At 47.0% G+C, this 14,843-nt stretch overlaps 1 protein-coding gene across 1 annotated transcript in view; it reads left to right on the top strand.

Moving 5' to 3' along the window:
- LOC142216709 (protein mono-ADP-ribosyltransferase PARP14-like) overlaps window positions 1-14,843 on the top strand; it is a 67,173-nt gene that overhangs the window by 587 nt on the left and 51,743 nt on the right. The window contains 4 exon segments of the mRNA XM_075284742.1: window positions 803-900; window positions 3,353-3,380; window positions 3,597-3,791; window positions 5,807-6,043. Coding sequence (XP_075140843.1) covers window positions 803-900; window positions 3,353-3,380; window positions 3,597-3,791; window positions 5,807-6,043 — 558 coding nt within the window.

The following is a 14,843-nucleotide window of genomic DNA, read 5'->3' as shown; positions in this document are numbered from 1 at the left end:
ATATAATTATATATGTACAGCCGGTATAACCTGGGTATATACTGTATATAATTATACATGTACAGCCGGTATAACCTGGGTATATACTGTATATAATTGTATATGTACAGTCGGTATAACCTGGGTATATAATATATATATGTACAGTCGGTATAACCTGGGTATATACAGTATATAATTATATATGTACAGCCGGTATAACCTGGGTATATACTGTATATAATTCTATATGTACAGCCGGTATAACCTGGGTATATACTGTATATAATTGTATATGTACAGCCGGTATAACCTGGGTATATACTGTATATAATTATATATGTACAGCCGGTATAACCTGGGTATATACTGTATATAATTATATATGTACAGCCGGTATAACCTGGGTATATACTGTATATAATTGTATATGTACAGCCGGTATAACCTGGGTATATACTGTATATAATATATATATATGTACAGTCGGTATAACCTGGGTATATACTGTATATAATTGTATATGTACAGCCGGTATAACCTGGGTATATATTGTATATAATATATATATGTACAGTCGGTATAACCTGGGTATATACTGTATATAATTATATATGTACAGCCGGTATAACCTGGGTATATACTGTATATAATATATATATGTACAGTCGGTATAACACGGGCTGTGATTGGTAACCCAGTTCTTCCTGTAATCACTATCTATAATGTATAGTATATAGGCCTCCTCTGTGACCCTTATCTTGTAGATTAACCCCTGAGCTGCTGTAATGAATGTTTTATGTTCCTTCTTTATTCTCTGCAGTTCGGGACCAAGTTCTGCAGAAAAATGACCATGAGCTGAAAATAACAAAAGAACAGACAATAAATCTGATGGTAACACTGCCCAAATCTACCGAGGAGGTGCGTATATACAACCCGGGCCTGAGAACATGGCAGATCACTCCCCGATCACCAACTATATGTACATATATACTGGGCTCACAGGTCAAATCAAATCAAACAGGCTTTATTGGCACATCCGAATAGATATTTGGCATTGCCAAAGCTAATAAAGTGTGTGTGTGGGGGGGGAGTGTGGGGTATAACAGTCCGTGGAGTCTCATCTTCCTCTTCGTTGGTGACCGCTATATGGGGAAGGCTGGGGGTGGGGTGGGGGGGCTGTATTGGGATAAATATAACAGTCCATGGAGTCTCATCTTCCTCTTAGTTGGTGACTGCTATATGGGGAGGTGGGGGTGGGGTGGGGCGGGTGTATTGGGATAAATATAACAGTCCATGGAGTCTCATCTTCCTCTGGTTTGGTGACAGCTGGACACGTATTGGGCAGCGATCTCCACAGTGGCCTCTTCTTCTCCCAGTAGGATGTAGAGTTTCCTCTTCTCCAAGTCTGGGATGTGGGCAGAGAGTCTTTGGTAGTAGACGGCCCTCACAGCTGAGTATTTGGTGCAGTGTAGCAGGAAGTGGGTCTGGTCTTCTAGGGCCCCCTGGTCACAGTGCTGGCACAGTCTCTTCTCCCGTGGCTTGTACGTCTGTCTGTATCGCCCCGTCTCTATCTCTAGGTTGTGGGCGCTCAGTCTGTACCGGCTCAGGGTCTGTCTGTGCTTGGGGTGGCGTATTCTCTCCAGGTAGGTGGCCATGGTGTAGTCTCTTTGTAGGGATTGGTACACATTGGTGAGTTTCTTGGAGTTATTTATTTGGTTTCTCCATTCTTCAATGTACCGCTCTCTGTTTGCCTCTGTGGTCACCTTTATTTCGGCCTTGGTTATCATCTGTTGGTGTTTTTGGTTTGGTGGTTGGCTGCTGTTTGGTTGGGGGGTGTCTGGTTTGCTCAGGTGGCTTAGCCATGCTTGGTGGTGGTAGGAGTCGCTCCCCTGGATGTGTGCCTGGAAAGCTAGCGCCCTCTTCTGTATGGTGAGCCATAGGGGGAGTCTGCCTAGCTCTGCCCTGCAGGCCATGTTGGTGGTGTTGCGATGGACATGGAGCAGGTATTTGCAGAACTCCAGGTGGAAGTTCTCTGTTGGGCTGGAATCCCACTTTGACTGGTCTGGGTAGGTGGCTGGGCCCCAAACCTCACTGCCATAGAGAAGGATCGGGGAGATGACAGCGTCAAATATCTTCATCCAGACCCTCACCGGTGGTTTGAGGTGGTACAGTTGTCTTCTGATGGCGTAGAAGGTTCTGCAGGCTTTTGCTTTCAGGGTTTCTATTGCTGCTTTGAAGCTTCCTGATTGGCTGAGCTCCAGCCCCAGGTCGGTGTAGCTGTTGGTTTTCTCCAGTGTGGAGCCGTTCAGTGTGAATTGTGAGGTGGTGGAGGCTTTATTGTGGCCCTTCTTCTGGAATACCATGACTTTGGTCTTCTTCTGGTTGATGGGTAGGGCCCATGTGGTGCTGAATTTTTCCAGCACTGACAGGCTTTCTTGGAGGTCTTTCTCGGTGGGGGCCAGGAGTAGGAGGTCATCGGCGTATAGCAGGAACTTCACCTCTCGATTGTTCAGGGTGAGGCCTGGGGTTGGTGAGGCCTCCAGGGCTGTAGCCAGTTCATTGATATAGATGTTGGAGAGCGTTGGGCTCAGGCTACAGCCTTGTCTGACCCCTCGGGCCTGTTGGAAGTATACTGTCCTTTTCCCATTCACCTTCACACTGCACTGGTCACTGACTATATATACTGGGCTCACAGGTCACTGACTATATATACTGGGCTCACAGGTCACTGACTATATATACTGGGCTCACAGGTCACTGACTATATATACTGGGCTCACAGGTCACTGACTATATATACTGGGCTCACAGGTCACTGACTATATATACTGGGCTCACAGGTCACTGACTATATATACTGGGCTCACAGGTCACTGACTATATATACTGGGCTCACAGGTCACTGACTATATATACTGGGCTCACAGGTCACTGACTATATATACTGGGCTCACAGGTCACTGACTCTATATACTGGGCTCACAGGTCACTGACTCTATATACTGGGCTCACAGGTCACTGACTCTATATACTGGGCTCACAGGTCACTGGCTATATATACTGGGCTCACAGGTCACTGGCTATATATACTGGGCTCACAGGTCATTGACTATATATACTGGGCTCACAGGTCACTGACTATATATACTGGGCTCACAGGTCACTGACTATATATACTGGGCTCACAGGTCACTGACTATATATACTGGGCTCACAGGTCACTGACTATATATACTGGGCTCACAGGTCACTGACTCTATATACTGGGCTCACAGGTCACTGACTCTATATACTGGGCTCACAGGTCACTGACTATATATTATATTTCTCTCCAATGACTTATTGTTTTGTCTGTTTTTTTTTTTTTCAGCCTCAACCAAACCCCAATGTGGAGACAGGTAAGAAAGGCGAGCGGGGCGATACCTGTGCAGGGGACCTATAATATAATATAACGTAATATCCTTTTTTGGGCCACTACATGGGCACTTCTCACAGGCCGCCCCTTCCCCATATCCGCACTGCATGTATGACCCCGGCCCTGGCACATATCCGCGGCTCCTCTGCTTTACATTACTGTATAGGCTGCCTATATATCAGCTCTGACTTGTATACAGCGACAGGTGGAGGTGAGGGGGCGCCGGAGGCCTCCATGTCCCAGGTCCTGATAGAGAATGTCCAAGAGTCCAGCTCCTCGGCCATGCTGACTACCCTGGTGGAGAACATCAGTAAGATGGATGCCAACAAGGACTTTAGTGTGGAGATGGTTCCTGAGCTCTCTGCTGCCATCATCACCTTCACTGGGGACACAGGTAAGTCAGGACTGCCCCCCACCCCATGTACAGAGGAGTCAGGGCTGCCCCCCACCCCATGTACAGAGGAGTCAGGGCTGCCCCCCCCCCCACCCCATGTACAGAGGAGTCAGGGCTGCCCCCCCCCCACCCCATGTACAGAGGAGTCAGGGCTGCCCCCCCCCACCCCATGTACAGAGGAGTCAGGGCTGCCCCCCCCCCACCCCATGTACAGAGGAGTCAGGGCTGCCCCCCCCACCCCATGTACAGAGGAGTCAGGGCTGCCCCCCCCCACCCCATGTACAGAGGAGTCAGGGCTGCCCCCCCACCCCCCATGTACAGAGGAGTCAGGACTGCCCCCCCACCCCCCATGTACAGAGGAGTCAGGGCTGCCCCCCCACCCCATGTACAGAGGAGTCAGGGCTGCCCCCCCACCCCATGTACAGAGGAGTCAGGACTGCCCCCCACCCCATGTACAGAGGAGTCAGGGCTGCCCCCCCACCCCATGTACGGAGGAGTCAGGACTGCCCCCCACCCCATGTACAGAGGAGTCAGGACTGCCCCCCACCCCATGTACAGAGGAGTCAGGGCTGCCCCCCACCCCACCCCATGTACGGAGGAGTCAGGACTGCCCCCCACCCCATGTACAGAGGAGTCAGGGCTGCCCCCCCCCCACCCCATGTACAGAGGAGTCAGGGCTGCCCCCCCCCCCACCCCATGTACGGAGGAGTCAGGGCTGCCCCCCACCCCATGTACAGAGGAGTCAGGGCTGCCCCCCCCCCCACCCCATGTACGGAGGAGTCAGGACTGCCCCCCACCCCATGTACGGAGGAGTCAGGGCTGCCCCCCACCCCATGTACGGAGGAGTCAGGGCTGCCCCCCACCCCATGTACGGAGGAGTCAGGGCTGCCCCCCACCCCATGTACGGAGGAGTCAGGGCTGCCCCCCACCCCATGTACGGAGGAGTCAGGGCTGCCCCCCACCCCATGTACAGAGGAGTCAGGGCTGCCCCCCCACCCCATGTACAGAGGAGTCAGGGCTGCCCCCCCACCCCATGTACAGAGGAGTCAGGGCTGCCCCCCCCCCCCACCCCATGTACGGAGGAGTCAGGACTGCCCCCCACCCCATGTACGGAGGAGTCAGGGCTGCCCCCCACCACATGTACGGAGGAGTCAGGGCTGCCCCCCCCCCCCCCATGTACAGAGGAGTCAGGGCTGCCCCCCCCACCCCCCATGTACAGAGGAGTCAGGGCTGCCCCCCACCCCATGTACAGAGGAGTCAGGGCTGCCCCCCCCCCCCATGTACAGAGGAGTCAGGGCTGCCCCCCACCCACCCCATGTACGGAGGAGTCAGGGCTGCCCCCCCACCCCATGTACAGAGGAGTCAGGGCTGCCCCCCACCCCATGTACAGAGGAGTCAGGGCTGCCCCCCACCCCATGTACAGAGGAGTCAGGGCTGCCCCCCACCCCATGTACGGAGGAGTCAGGGCTGCCCCCCACCCCATGTACGGAGGAGTCAGGACTGCCCCCCCCCCCCATGTACGGAGGAGTCAGGGCTGCCCCCCACCCCATGTACGGAGGAGTCAGGGCTGCCCCCCACCCCATGTACGGAGGAGTCAGGGCTGCCCCCCCCCCCCATGTACGGAGGAGTCAGGGCTGCCCCCCACCCCATGTACGGAGGAGTCAGGGCTGCCCCCCCACCCCATGTACGGAGGAGTCAGGGCTGCCCCCCACCCCATGTACAGAGGAGTCAGGGCTGCCCCCCCACCCCATGTACAGAGGAGTCAGGGCTGCCCCCCCACCCCATGTACGGAGGAGTCAGGGCTGCCCCCCCCACCCCATGTACGGAGGAGTCAGGGCTGCCCCCCCCACCCCATGTACGGAGGAGTCAGGAGGGCAGAGTACAGCACCTCTCCAGGGAATATGAGCAGAGTTCCTCATCCAGGGCCACGGTCAGTCCTATAAGCTGCCCCCAGTCCGCGGCCATCTTGAGGGTCTCCAGATATGCGGTGACCCCGGAGATCTTTGTATTTGCAGATATTCATCACTTCATCCGCAGCTTCTCCAGCAGTCTCAGGGTGACGCAGCTCAAACTAAAGGCCAGGCCTCTGGAGGACACCACAAGTATCCGGGTGGAGGACCTACCCCCCAACACAGACGAGCAGCACCTCACATTTTACTTTGAGAGCCCCAGACTTGGAGGAGGAACAGTGCAAGAAATAGTGATGTTACCTGAGGAGGGGGCGGCATTGCTGAAATTGTGTGACCCAGAAGGTACGTCTGTCTGTGCCGGGGGGCTTCACAAGGGGTGGAGGGGTCTTAGACGAGACCATCGCTGTTCAGCTGCCTCAGTATGGAGGTCAAAATGGTGGCCTGAGACTGTCAGAGGTATAAGGAGCCCATGTGTAATGGATAGTGCGGTGTATATAGCGGGATAGTGCGGTGTATATAGTATATAGCAGTATAGTGCAGTGTATATAGCGGGATAGTGCGGTGTATATAGTATATAGCAGTATAGTGCGGTGTATATAGCGGGATAGTGCGGTGTATATAGTATATAGCAGTATAGTGCGGTGTATATAGCAGTGTATATAGCGGGATAGTGCGGTGTATATAGTATATAGCAGTATAGTGCAGTGTATATAGCAGGATAGTGCAGTGTATATAGTATATAGCAGTATAGTGCGGTGTATATAGCGGGATAGTGCGGTGTATATAGTATATAGCAGTATAGTGCGGTGTATATAGTATATAGCAGTGTATATAGCGGGATAGTGCGGTGTATATAGTATATAGCAGTATAGTGCAGTGTATATAGCGGGATAGTGCAGTGTATATAGTATATAGCAGGATAGTGCAGTGTATATAGCGGGATAGTGCAGTGTATATAGTATATAGCAGTATAGTGCGGTGTATATAGCGGGATAGTGCGGTGTATATAGTATATAGCAGTATAGTGCAGTGTATATAGCGGGATAGTGCAGTGTATATAGTATATAGCAGGATAGTGCAGTGTATATAGCGGGATAGTGCGGTGTATATAGTATATAGCAGTATAGTGCAGTGTATATAGCGGGATAGTGCGGTGTATATAGTATATAGCAGTATAGTGCAGTGTATATAGCGGGATAGTGCGGTGTATATAGTATATAGCAGTATAGTGCAGTGTATATAGCGGGATAGTGCGGTGTATATAGTATATAGCAGTATAGTGCAGTGTATATAGCGGGATAGTGCGGTGTATATAGTATATAGCAGTATAGTGCGGTGTATATAGCGGGATAGTGCGGTGTATATAGTATATAGCAGGATAGTGCGGTGTATATAGTATATAGCAGTATAGTGCGGTGTATATAGCGGGATAGTGCGGTGTATATAGCGGGATAGTGCGGTGTATATAGTATATAGCAGGATAGTGCGGTGTATATAGTATATAGCGGGATAGTGCGGTGTATATAGTATATAGCGGGATAGTGCGGTGTATATAGTATATAGCGGGATAGTGCGGTGTATATAGTATATAGCGGGATAGTGCGGTGTATATAGTATATAGCGGGATAGTGCGGTGTATATAGTATATAGCGGGATAGTGCGGTGTATATAGTATATAGCGGGATAGTGCGGTGTATATAGTATATAGCGGGATAGTGCGGTGTATATAGTATATAGCGGGATAGTGCGGTGTATATAGTATATAGCGGGATAGTGCGGTGTATATAGTATATAGCGGGATAGTGCGGTGTATATAGTATATAGCGGGATAGTGCGGTGTATATAGTATATAGCGGGATAGTGCGGTGTATATAGTATATAGCGGGATAGTGCGGTGTATATAGTATATAGCGGGATAGTGCGGTGTATATAGTATATAGCGGGATAGTGCGGTGTATATAGTATATAGCGGGATAGTGCGGTGTATATAGTATATAGCAGTATAGTGCGGTGTATATAGCGGGATAGTGCGGTGTATATAGTATATAGCAGGATAGTGCGGTGTATATAGTATATAGCAGTATAGTGCAGTGTATATAGCGGGATAGTGCGGTGTATATAGCAGTATAGTGCAGTGTATATAGTATATAGCAGGATAGTGCAGTGTATATAGCGGGATAGTGCGGTGTATATAGTATATAGCAGTATAGTGCAGTGTATATAGTATATAGCAGTATAGTGCGGTGTATATAGCGGGATAGTGCAGTGTATATAGTATATAGCAGTATAGTGCAGTGTATATAGTATATAGCAGGATAGTGCGGTGTATATAGTATATAGCAGGATAGTGCGGTGTATATAGTATATAGCAGGATAGTGCGGTGTATATAGTATATAGCAGTATAGTGCAGTGTATATAGTATATAGCAGGATAGTGCGGTGTATATAGTATATAGCAGGATAGTGCGGTGTATATAGTATATAGCAGGATAGTGCGGTGTATATAGTATATAGCAGGATAGTGCGGTGTATATAGCGGGATAGTGCGGTGTATATAGTATATAGCGGGATAGTGCGGTGTATATAGTATATAGCGGGATAGTGCGGTGTATATAGTATATAGCGGGATAGTGCGGTGTATATAGTATATAGCGGGATAGTGCGGTGTATATAGTATATAGCGGGATAGTGCGGTGTATATAGTATATAGCGGGATAGTGCGGTGTATATAGTATATAGCAGTATAGTGCAGTGTATATAGCGGGATAGTGCGGTGTATATAGTATATAGCAGGATAGTGCGGTGTATATAGTATATAGCAGTATAGTGCAGTGTATATAGTATATAGCGGGATAGTGCGGTGTATATAGTATATAGCAGGATAGTGCGGTGTATATAGTATATAGCAGGATAGTGCGGTGTATATAGCAGTATAGTGCAGTGTATATAGCGGGATAGTGCGGTGTATATAGTATATAGCAGGATAGTGCGGTGTATATAGCGGGATAGTGCGGTGTATATAGTATATAGCAGGATAGTGCGGTGTATATAGTATATAGCGGGATAGTGCGGTGTATATAGTATATAGCGGGATAGTGCGGTGTATATAGTATATAGCAGGATAGTGCGGTGTATATAGTATATAGCAGGATAGTGCGGTGTATATAGTATATAGCGGGATAGTGCGGTGTATATAGTATATAGCAGGATAGTGCGGTGTATATAGTATATAGCGGGATAGTGCGGTGTATATAGTATATAGCAGGATAGTGCGGTGTATATAGTATATAGCAGGATAGTGCGGTGTATATAGTATATAGCAGGATAGTGCGGTGTATATAGTATATAGCAGGATAGTGCGGTGTATATAGTATATAGCAGGATAGTGCGGTGTATATAGTATATAGCAGGATAGTGCGGTGTATATAGTATATAGCAGGATAGTGCAGTGTATATAGCAGTATAGTGCGGTGTATATAGCGGGATAGTGCGGTGTATATAGTATATAGCAGGATAGTGCGGTGTATATAGTATATAGCAGGATAGTGCGGTGTATATAGTATATAGCAGGATAGTGCGGTGTATATAGTATATAGCAGGATAGTGCGGTGTATATAGTATATAGCAGGATAGTGCGGTGTATATAGTATATAGCAGGATAGTGCGGTGTATATAGTATATAGCAGGATAGTGCGGTGTATATAGTATATAGCAGGATAGTGCGGTGTATATAGTATATAGCAGGATAGTGCGGTGTATATAGTATATAGCAGGATAGTGCAGTGTATATAGCAGTATAGTGCAGTGTATATAGCGGGATAGTGCGGTGTATATAGTATATAGCAGTATAGTGCAGTGTATATAGCGGGATAGTGCGGTGTATATAGTATATAGCAGGATAGTGCGGTGTATATAGTATATAGCAGTATAGTGCGGTGTATATAGTATATAGCAGTATAGTGCGGTGTATATAGCGGGATAGTGCGGTGTATATAGTATATAGCAGGATAGTGCGGTGTATATAGTATATAGCAGTATAGTGCGGTGTATATAGCAGGATAGTGCGGTGTATATAGTATATAGCAGGATAGTGCGGTGTATATAGTATATAGCAGTATAGTGCAGTGTATATAGCGGGATAGTGCGGTGTATATAGTATATAGCAGGATAGTGCGGTGTATATAGCGGGATAGTGCGGTGTATATAGTATATAGCAGTATAGTGCAGTGTATATAGTATATAGCAGTATAGTGCGGTGTATATAGCGGGATAGTGCGGTGTATATAGTATATAGCAGGATAGTGCGGTGTATATAGTATATAGCAGTATAGTGCGGTGTATATAGCAGGATAGTGCGGTGTATATAGTATATAGCAGGATAGTGCGGTGTATATAGTATATAGCAGTATAGTGCAGTGTATATAGCGGGATAGTGCGGTGTATATAGTATATAGCAGGATAGTGCGGTGTATATAGTATATAGCAGGATAGTGCGGTGTATATAGTATATAGCAGTATAGTGCAGTGTATATAGCGGGATAGTGCGGTGTATATAGTATATAGCAGGATAGTGCGGTGTATATAGTATATAGCAGTATAGTGCAGTGTATATAGTGGGATAGTGCGGTGTATATAGTATATAGCAGTATAGTGCAGTGTATATAGCGGGATAGTGCGGTGTATATAGTATATAGCAGTATAGTGCAGTGTATATAGCGGGATAGTGCGGTGTATATAGTATATAGCAGTATAGTGCAGTGTATATAGCAGGATAGTGCAGTGTATATAGCAGGATAGTGCGGTGTATATAGTATATAGCAGGATAGTGCGGTGTATATAGTATATAGCAGGATAGTGCGGTGTATATAGTATATAGCAGTATAGTGCAGTGTATATAGCGGGATAGTGCGGTGTATATAGTATATAGCAGGATAGTGCGGTGTATATAGTATATAGCAGTATAGTGCAGTGTATATAGTGGGATAGTGCGGTGTATATAGTATATAGCAGTATAGTGCAGTGTATATAGTATATAGCAGGATAGTGCGGTGTATATAGCAGGATAGTGCGGTGTATATAGTATATAGCGGGATAGTGCGGTGTATATAGTATATAGCAGTATAGTGCGGTGTATATAGCAGGATAGTGCGGTGTATATAGTATATAGCGGGATAGTGCGGTGTATATAGTATATAGCAGGATAGTGCAGTGTATATAGCGGGATAGTGCGGTGTATATAGTATATAGCAGTATAGTGCAGTGTGTATATAGCGGGATAGTGCGGTGTATATAGTATATAGCAGTATAGTGCAGTGTATATAGCAGGATAGTGCAGTGTATATAGTATATAGCAGTATAGTGCGGTGTATATAGCGGGATAGTGCGGTGTATATAGTATATAGCAGTATAGTGCGGTGTATATAGTATATAGCAGTGTATATAGCGGGATAGTGCGGTGTATATAGTATATAGCAGTATAGTGCAGTGTATATAGCGGGATAGTGCAGTGTATATAGTATATAGCAGGATAGTGCAGTGTATATAGCGGGATAGTGCAGTGTATATAGTATATAGCAGTATAGTGCGGTGTATATAGCGGGATAGTGCGGTGTATATAGTATATAGCAGTATAGTGCAGTGTATATAGCGGGATAGTGCAGTGTATATAGTATATAGCAGGATAGTGCAGTGTATATAGCGGGATAGTGCGGTGTATATAGTATATAGCAGTATAGTGCAGTGTATATAGCGGGATAGTGCTGTGTATATAGTATATAGCAGTATAGTGCAGTGTATATAGCGGGATAGTGCGGTGTATATAGTATATAGCAGTATAGTGCAGTGTATATAGCGGGATAGTGCGGTGTATATAGTATATAGCAGTATAGTGCAGTGTATATAGCGGGATAGTGCGGTGTATATAGTATATAGCAGTATAGTGCGGTGTATATAGCGGGATAGTGCGGTGTATATAGTATATAGCAGTATAGTGCGGTGTATATAGCGGGATAGTGCGGTGTATATAGTATATAGCAGGATAGTGCGGTGTATATAGTATATAGCAGTATAGTGCGGTGTATATAGCGGGATAGTGCGGTGTATATAGCGGGATAGTGCGGTGTATATAGTATATAGCAGGATAGTGCGGTGTATATAGTATATAGCAGTATAGTGCAGTGTATATAGTATATAGCGGGATAGTGCGGTGTATATAGTATATAGCGGGATAGTGCGGTGTATATAGTATATAGCGGGATAGTGCGGTGTATATAGTATATAGCGGGATAGTGCGGTGTATATAGTATATAGCGGGATAGTGCGGTGTATATAGTATATAGCGGGATAGTGCGGTGTATATAGTATATAGCGGGATAGTGCGGTGTATATAGTATATAGCGGGATAGTGCGGTGTATATAGTATATAGCGGGATAGTGCGGTGTATATAGTATATAGCAGTATAGTGCGGTGTATATAGCGGGATAGTGCGGTGTATATAGTATATAGCAGGATAGTGCGGTGTATATAGTATATAGCAGTATAGTGCAGTGTATATAGCGGGATAGTGCGGTGTATATAGCAGTATAGTGCAGTGTATATAGTATATAGCAGGATAGTGCAGTGTATATAGCGGGATAGTGCGGTGTATATAGTATATAGCAGTATAGTGCAGTGTATATAGTATATAGCAGTATAGTGCGGTGTATATAGCGGGATAGTGCAGTGTATATAGTATATAGCAGTATAGTGCAGTGTATATAGTATATAGCAGGATAGTGCGGTGTATATAGTATATAGCAGGATAGTGCGGTGTATATAGTATATAGCAGGATAGTGCGGTGTATATAGTATATAGCAGTATAGTGCAGTGTATATAGTATATAGCAGGATAGTGCGGTGTATATAGTATATAGCAGGATAGTGCGGTGTATATAGTATATAGCAGGATAGTGCGGTGTATATAGTATATAGCAGGATAGTGCGGTGTATATAGCGGGATAGTGCGGTGTATATAGTATATAGCGGGATAGTGCGGTGTATATAGTATATAGCGGGATAGTGCGGTGTATATAGTATATAGCGGGATAGTGCGGTGTATATAGCAGTATAGTGCAGTGTATATAGCGGGATAGTGCGGTGTATATATGTCACGGGATGGTTAGAGTCTATACTATAGGCAATGTGTAATATATATTTCATGTGGAATGTATTCTCTAACCTGTTGTAAACATCAGTGTGTAGTTGGCTGATTCGGGTCTAGTGTGTTAGCACATTGTATGCAAATACCTCTAACTAGTGAGGACAATGGGTGGAGATAATCTGATCAGTGTCTCCAAGAAGATGTTGGATGGTGCATTGTCCATAGTAGACAGGGAGTCTGCTCTCCTTGGTATAGGTGAGGGGGGAAGGATCTGTGACTCAGCCCTTCCCCCCACAGATATAGGTGTAACAGTCTTAGTATATAGTTGTAGCTAGCAGTTAGTATGTGTTAGCCGGCCTGTGCACAGCTCTGCAGAGAGCCAGGATTTAGTTACAGGACCAAGGAGCCAAAGCTATCATTGGATTGTGACTTCTGTGGACTTATTGTTGTTATGGTTGATGTGACCGCCGCCGGCTACTAACTTTGTGGATTACAATAAATTGCTGTTGTCTCCCGACCTCTTGCGTCCCTGTTGATTCAAAAGACCATCCGGAGGAAGACGTATACCTTTGCTCCGTGACAACTGGTTGGCAGCGGTGGGATCAACAGCGGACAGCGAGATGGACTACAGCAGCTCAGCGATTAATGGAGCCACAACCTCAGAATACAGGAACTGGACTATGGCAAGTCTACAAGTAAGGGCCCGGGAACTAAACCTGAGTTATCAGGGAAGAACGAAAGAGCAACTGATCGAGGCACTGGAGGAGATGACCCTGCAAAGCGACCATGAGGAGGGCTGCCCCCAGGAGACTGGAGAGATACGGGAGTGGCAGGTACAGACCCAAAAGAGCAGATGGGTTGTTTTGTATGAGGAGGAATTGGCAGTGCTGGGGCTAGGAGCAACTGCAGAGCAAAGGAGTAGAGCGTTACAGAGGGCTCAGGAAACGGAGAAGGAGGAACAGAGAATGGCGCATGAAAAGGAAAGAATGGCGCATGAAAGGCGAATGGCTGAGATAACTACGCGGAATTATAATCAAACGCCGACCCCCAGCCCAACAGTGAGAGAACCACCATATGTCTCCCATAAACACTTCAAAACCTTTGATGAAGCGGCTGGGGATGTTGATGGATATTTTCAGGACTTCGAACACCAGTGCCACCTGATGGAAGTCCCAGAGAAGGATTGGGTCCGGTATCTGGTGGGGCACCTACGAGATGGGGCTGCGGAAGCTCTCAGAGCCATGGACCCTAGTGATCAGCGGGACTATGAGGCCATTAAAAGAGCGGTGCAGAAGTATTATGCAGTCACTCCAGAGACCTACCGAGTTCAGTTCCGCTCTTTGTCTTACAATGGGGGAAGCTCCTTCCACATGTTCGCCCACAAGTTGAAGCAAGCATGCAAGCGCTGGCTAGAAGGAGAGGAGGCTGTCACAGTCGATAAGATCCTCCAAGTCATACTTAAGGAACAGTTCTTTTCCCAGTGCCCCGCTGAGATCCGTGAGTGGGTGCTGGAACGGAACCCAGCCACAGTGGAAGAGGTTGTTTGCAGAGGAGCGGAAAACTACCACAGTCCGCCAGACACCCTTCAGCCAGCCAACCACCTTTCGTGCCCGGCCTCAGGATTACAATTCCCCCTCTACCCCTGCCCCAGCCCATCGGCCTCCAGCTATGAACAACCCTGTCCCTAGACAACGACCTACTGGAAGAATGCTAGAGCGCAGATGTTTTGGGTGCGGGCGGCCTGGACATTTGCAAGCTAGTTGCCCTGCTAACATGGGGGCACGGGCCACCGTGGCATCCCGGCCTATTCACTACCTGGGAACCACCCCTAGGACAGAAAGTTTGGCCCCATTTCCAGATGACTCCATGAATGACACATCTGTTCCACCTCCAGGGGTCTATGGGATTCAGCCTTCCGCCACACATCCCGCAAACCTTCAGAGGAAGCACTTGCAGGAGGTCCTACTGGATGGCCGAACAGTTGTTGGATTCCGGGACTCGGG

This window comes from Leptodactylus fuscus, chromosome 8, assembly GCF_031893055.1.
Source record: "Leptodactylus fuscus isolate aLepFus1 chromosome 8, aLepFus1.hap2, whole genome shotgun sequence".
NCBI lineage: Eukaryota > Metazoa > Chordata > Amphibia > Anura > Leptodactylidae > Leptodactylus > Leptodactylus fuscus.
The sequence above is the reverse complement of the archived record's forward strand: the minus strand, read 5'-3'. Positions and strand labels throughout refer to the sequence as shown.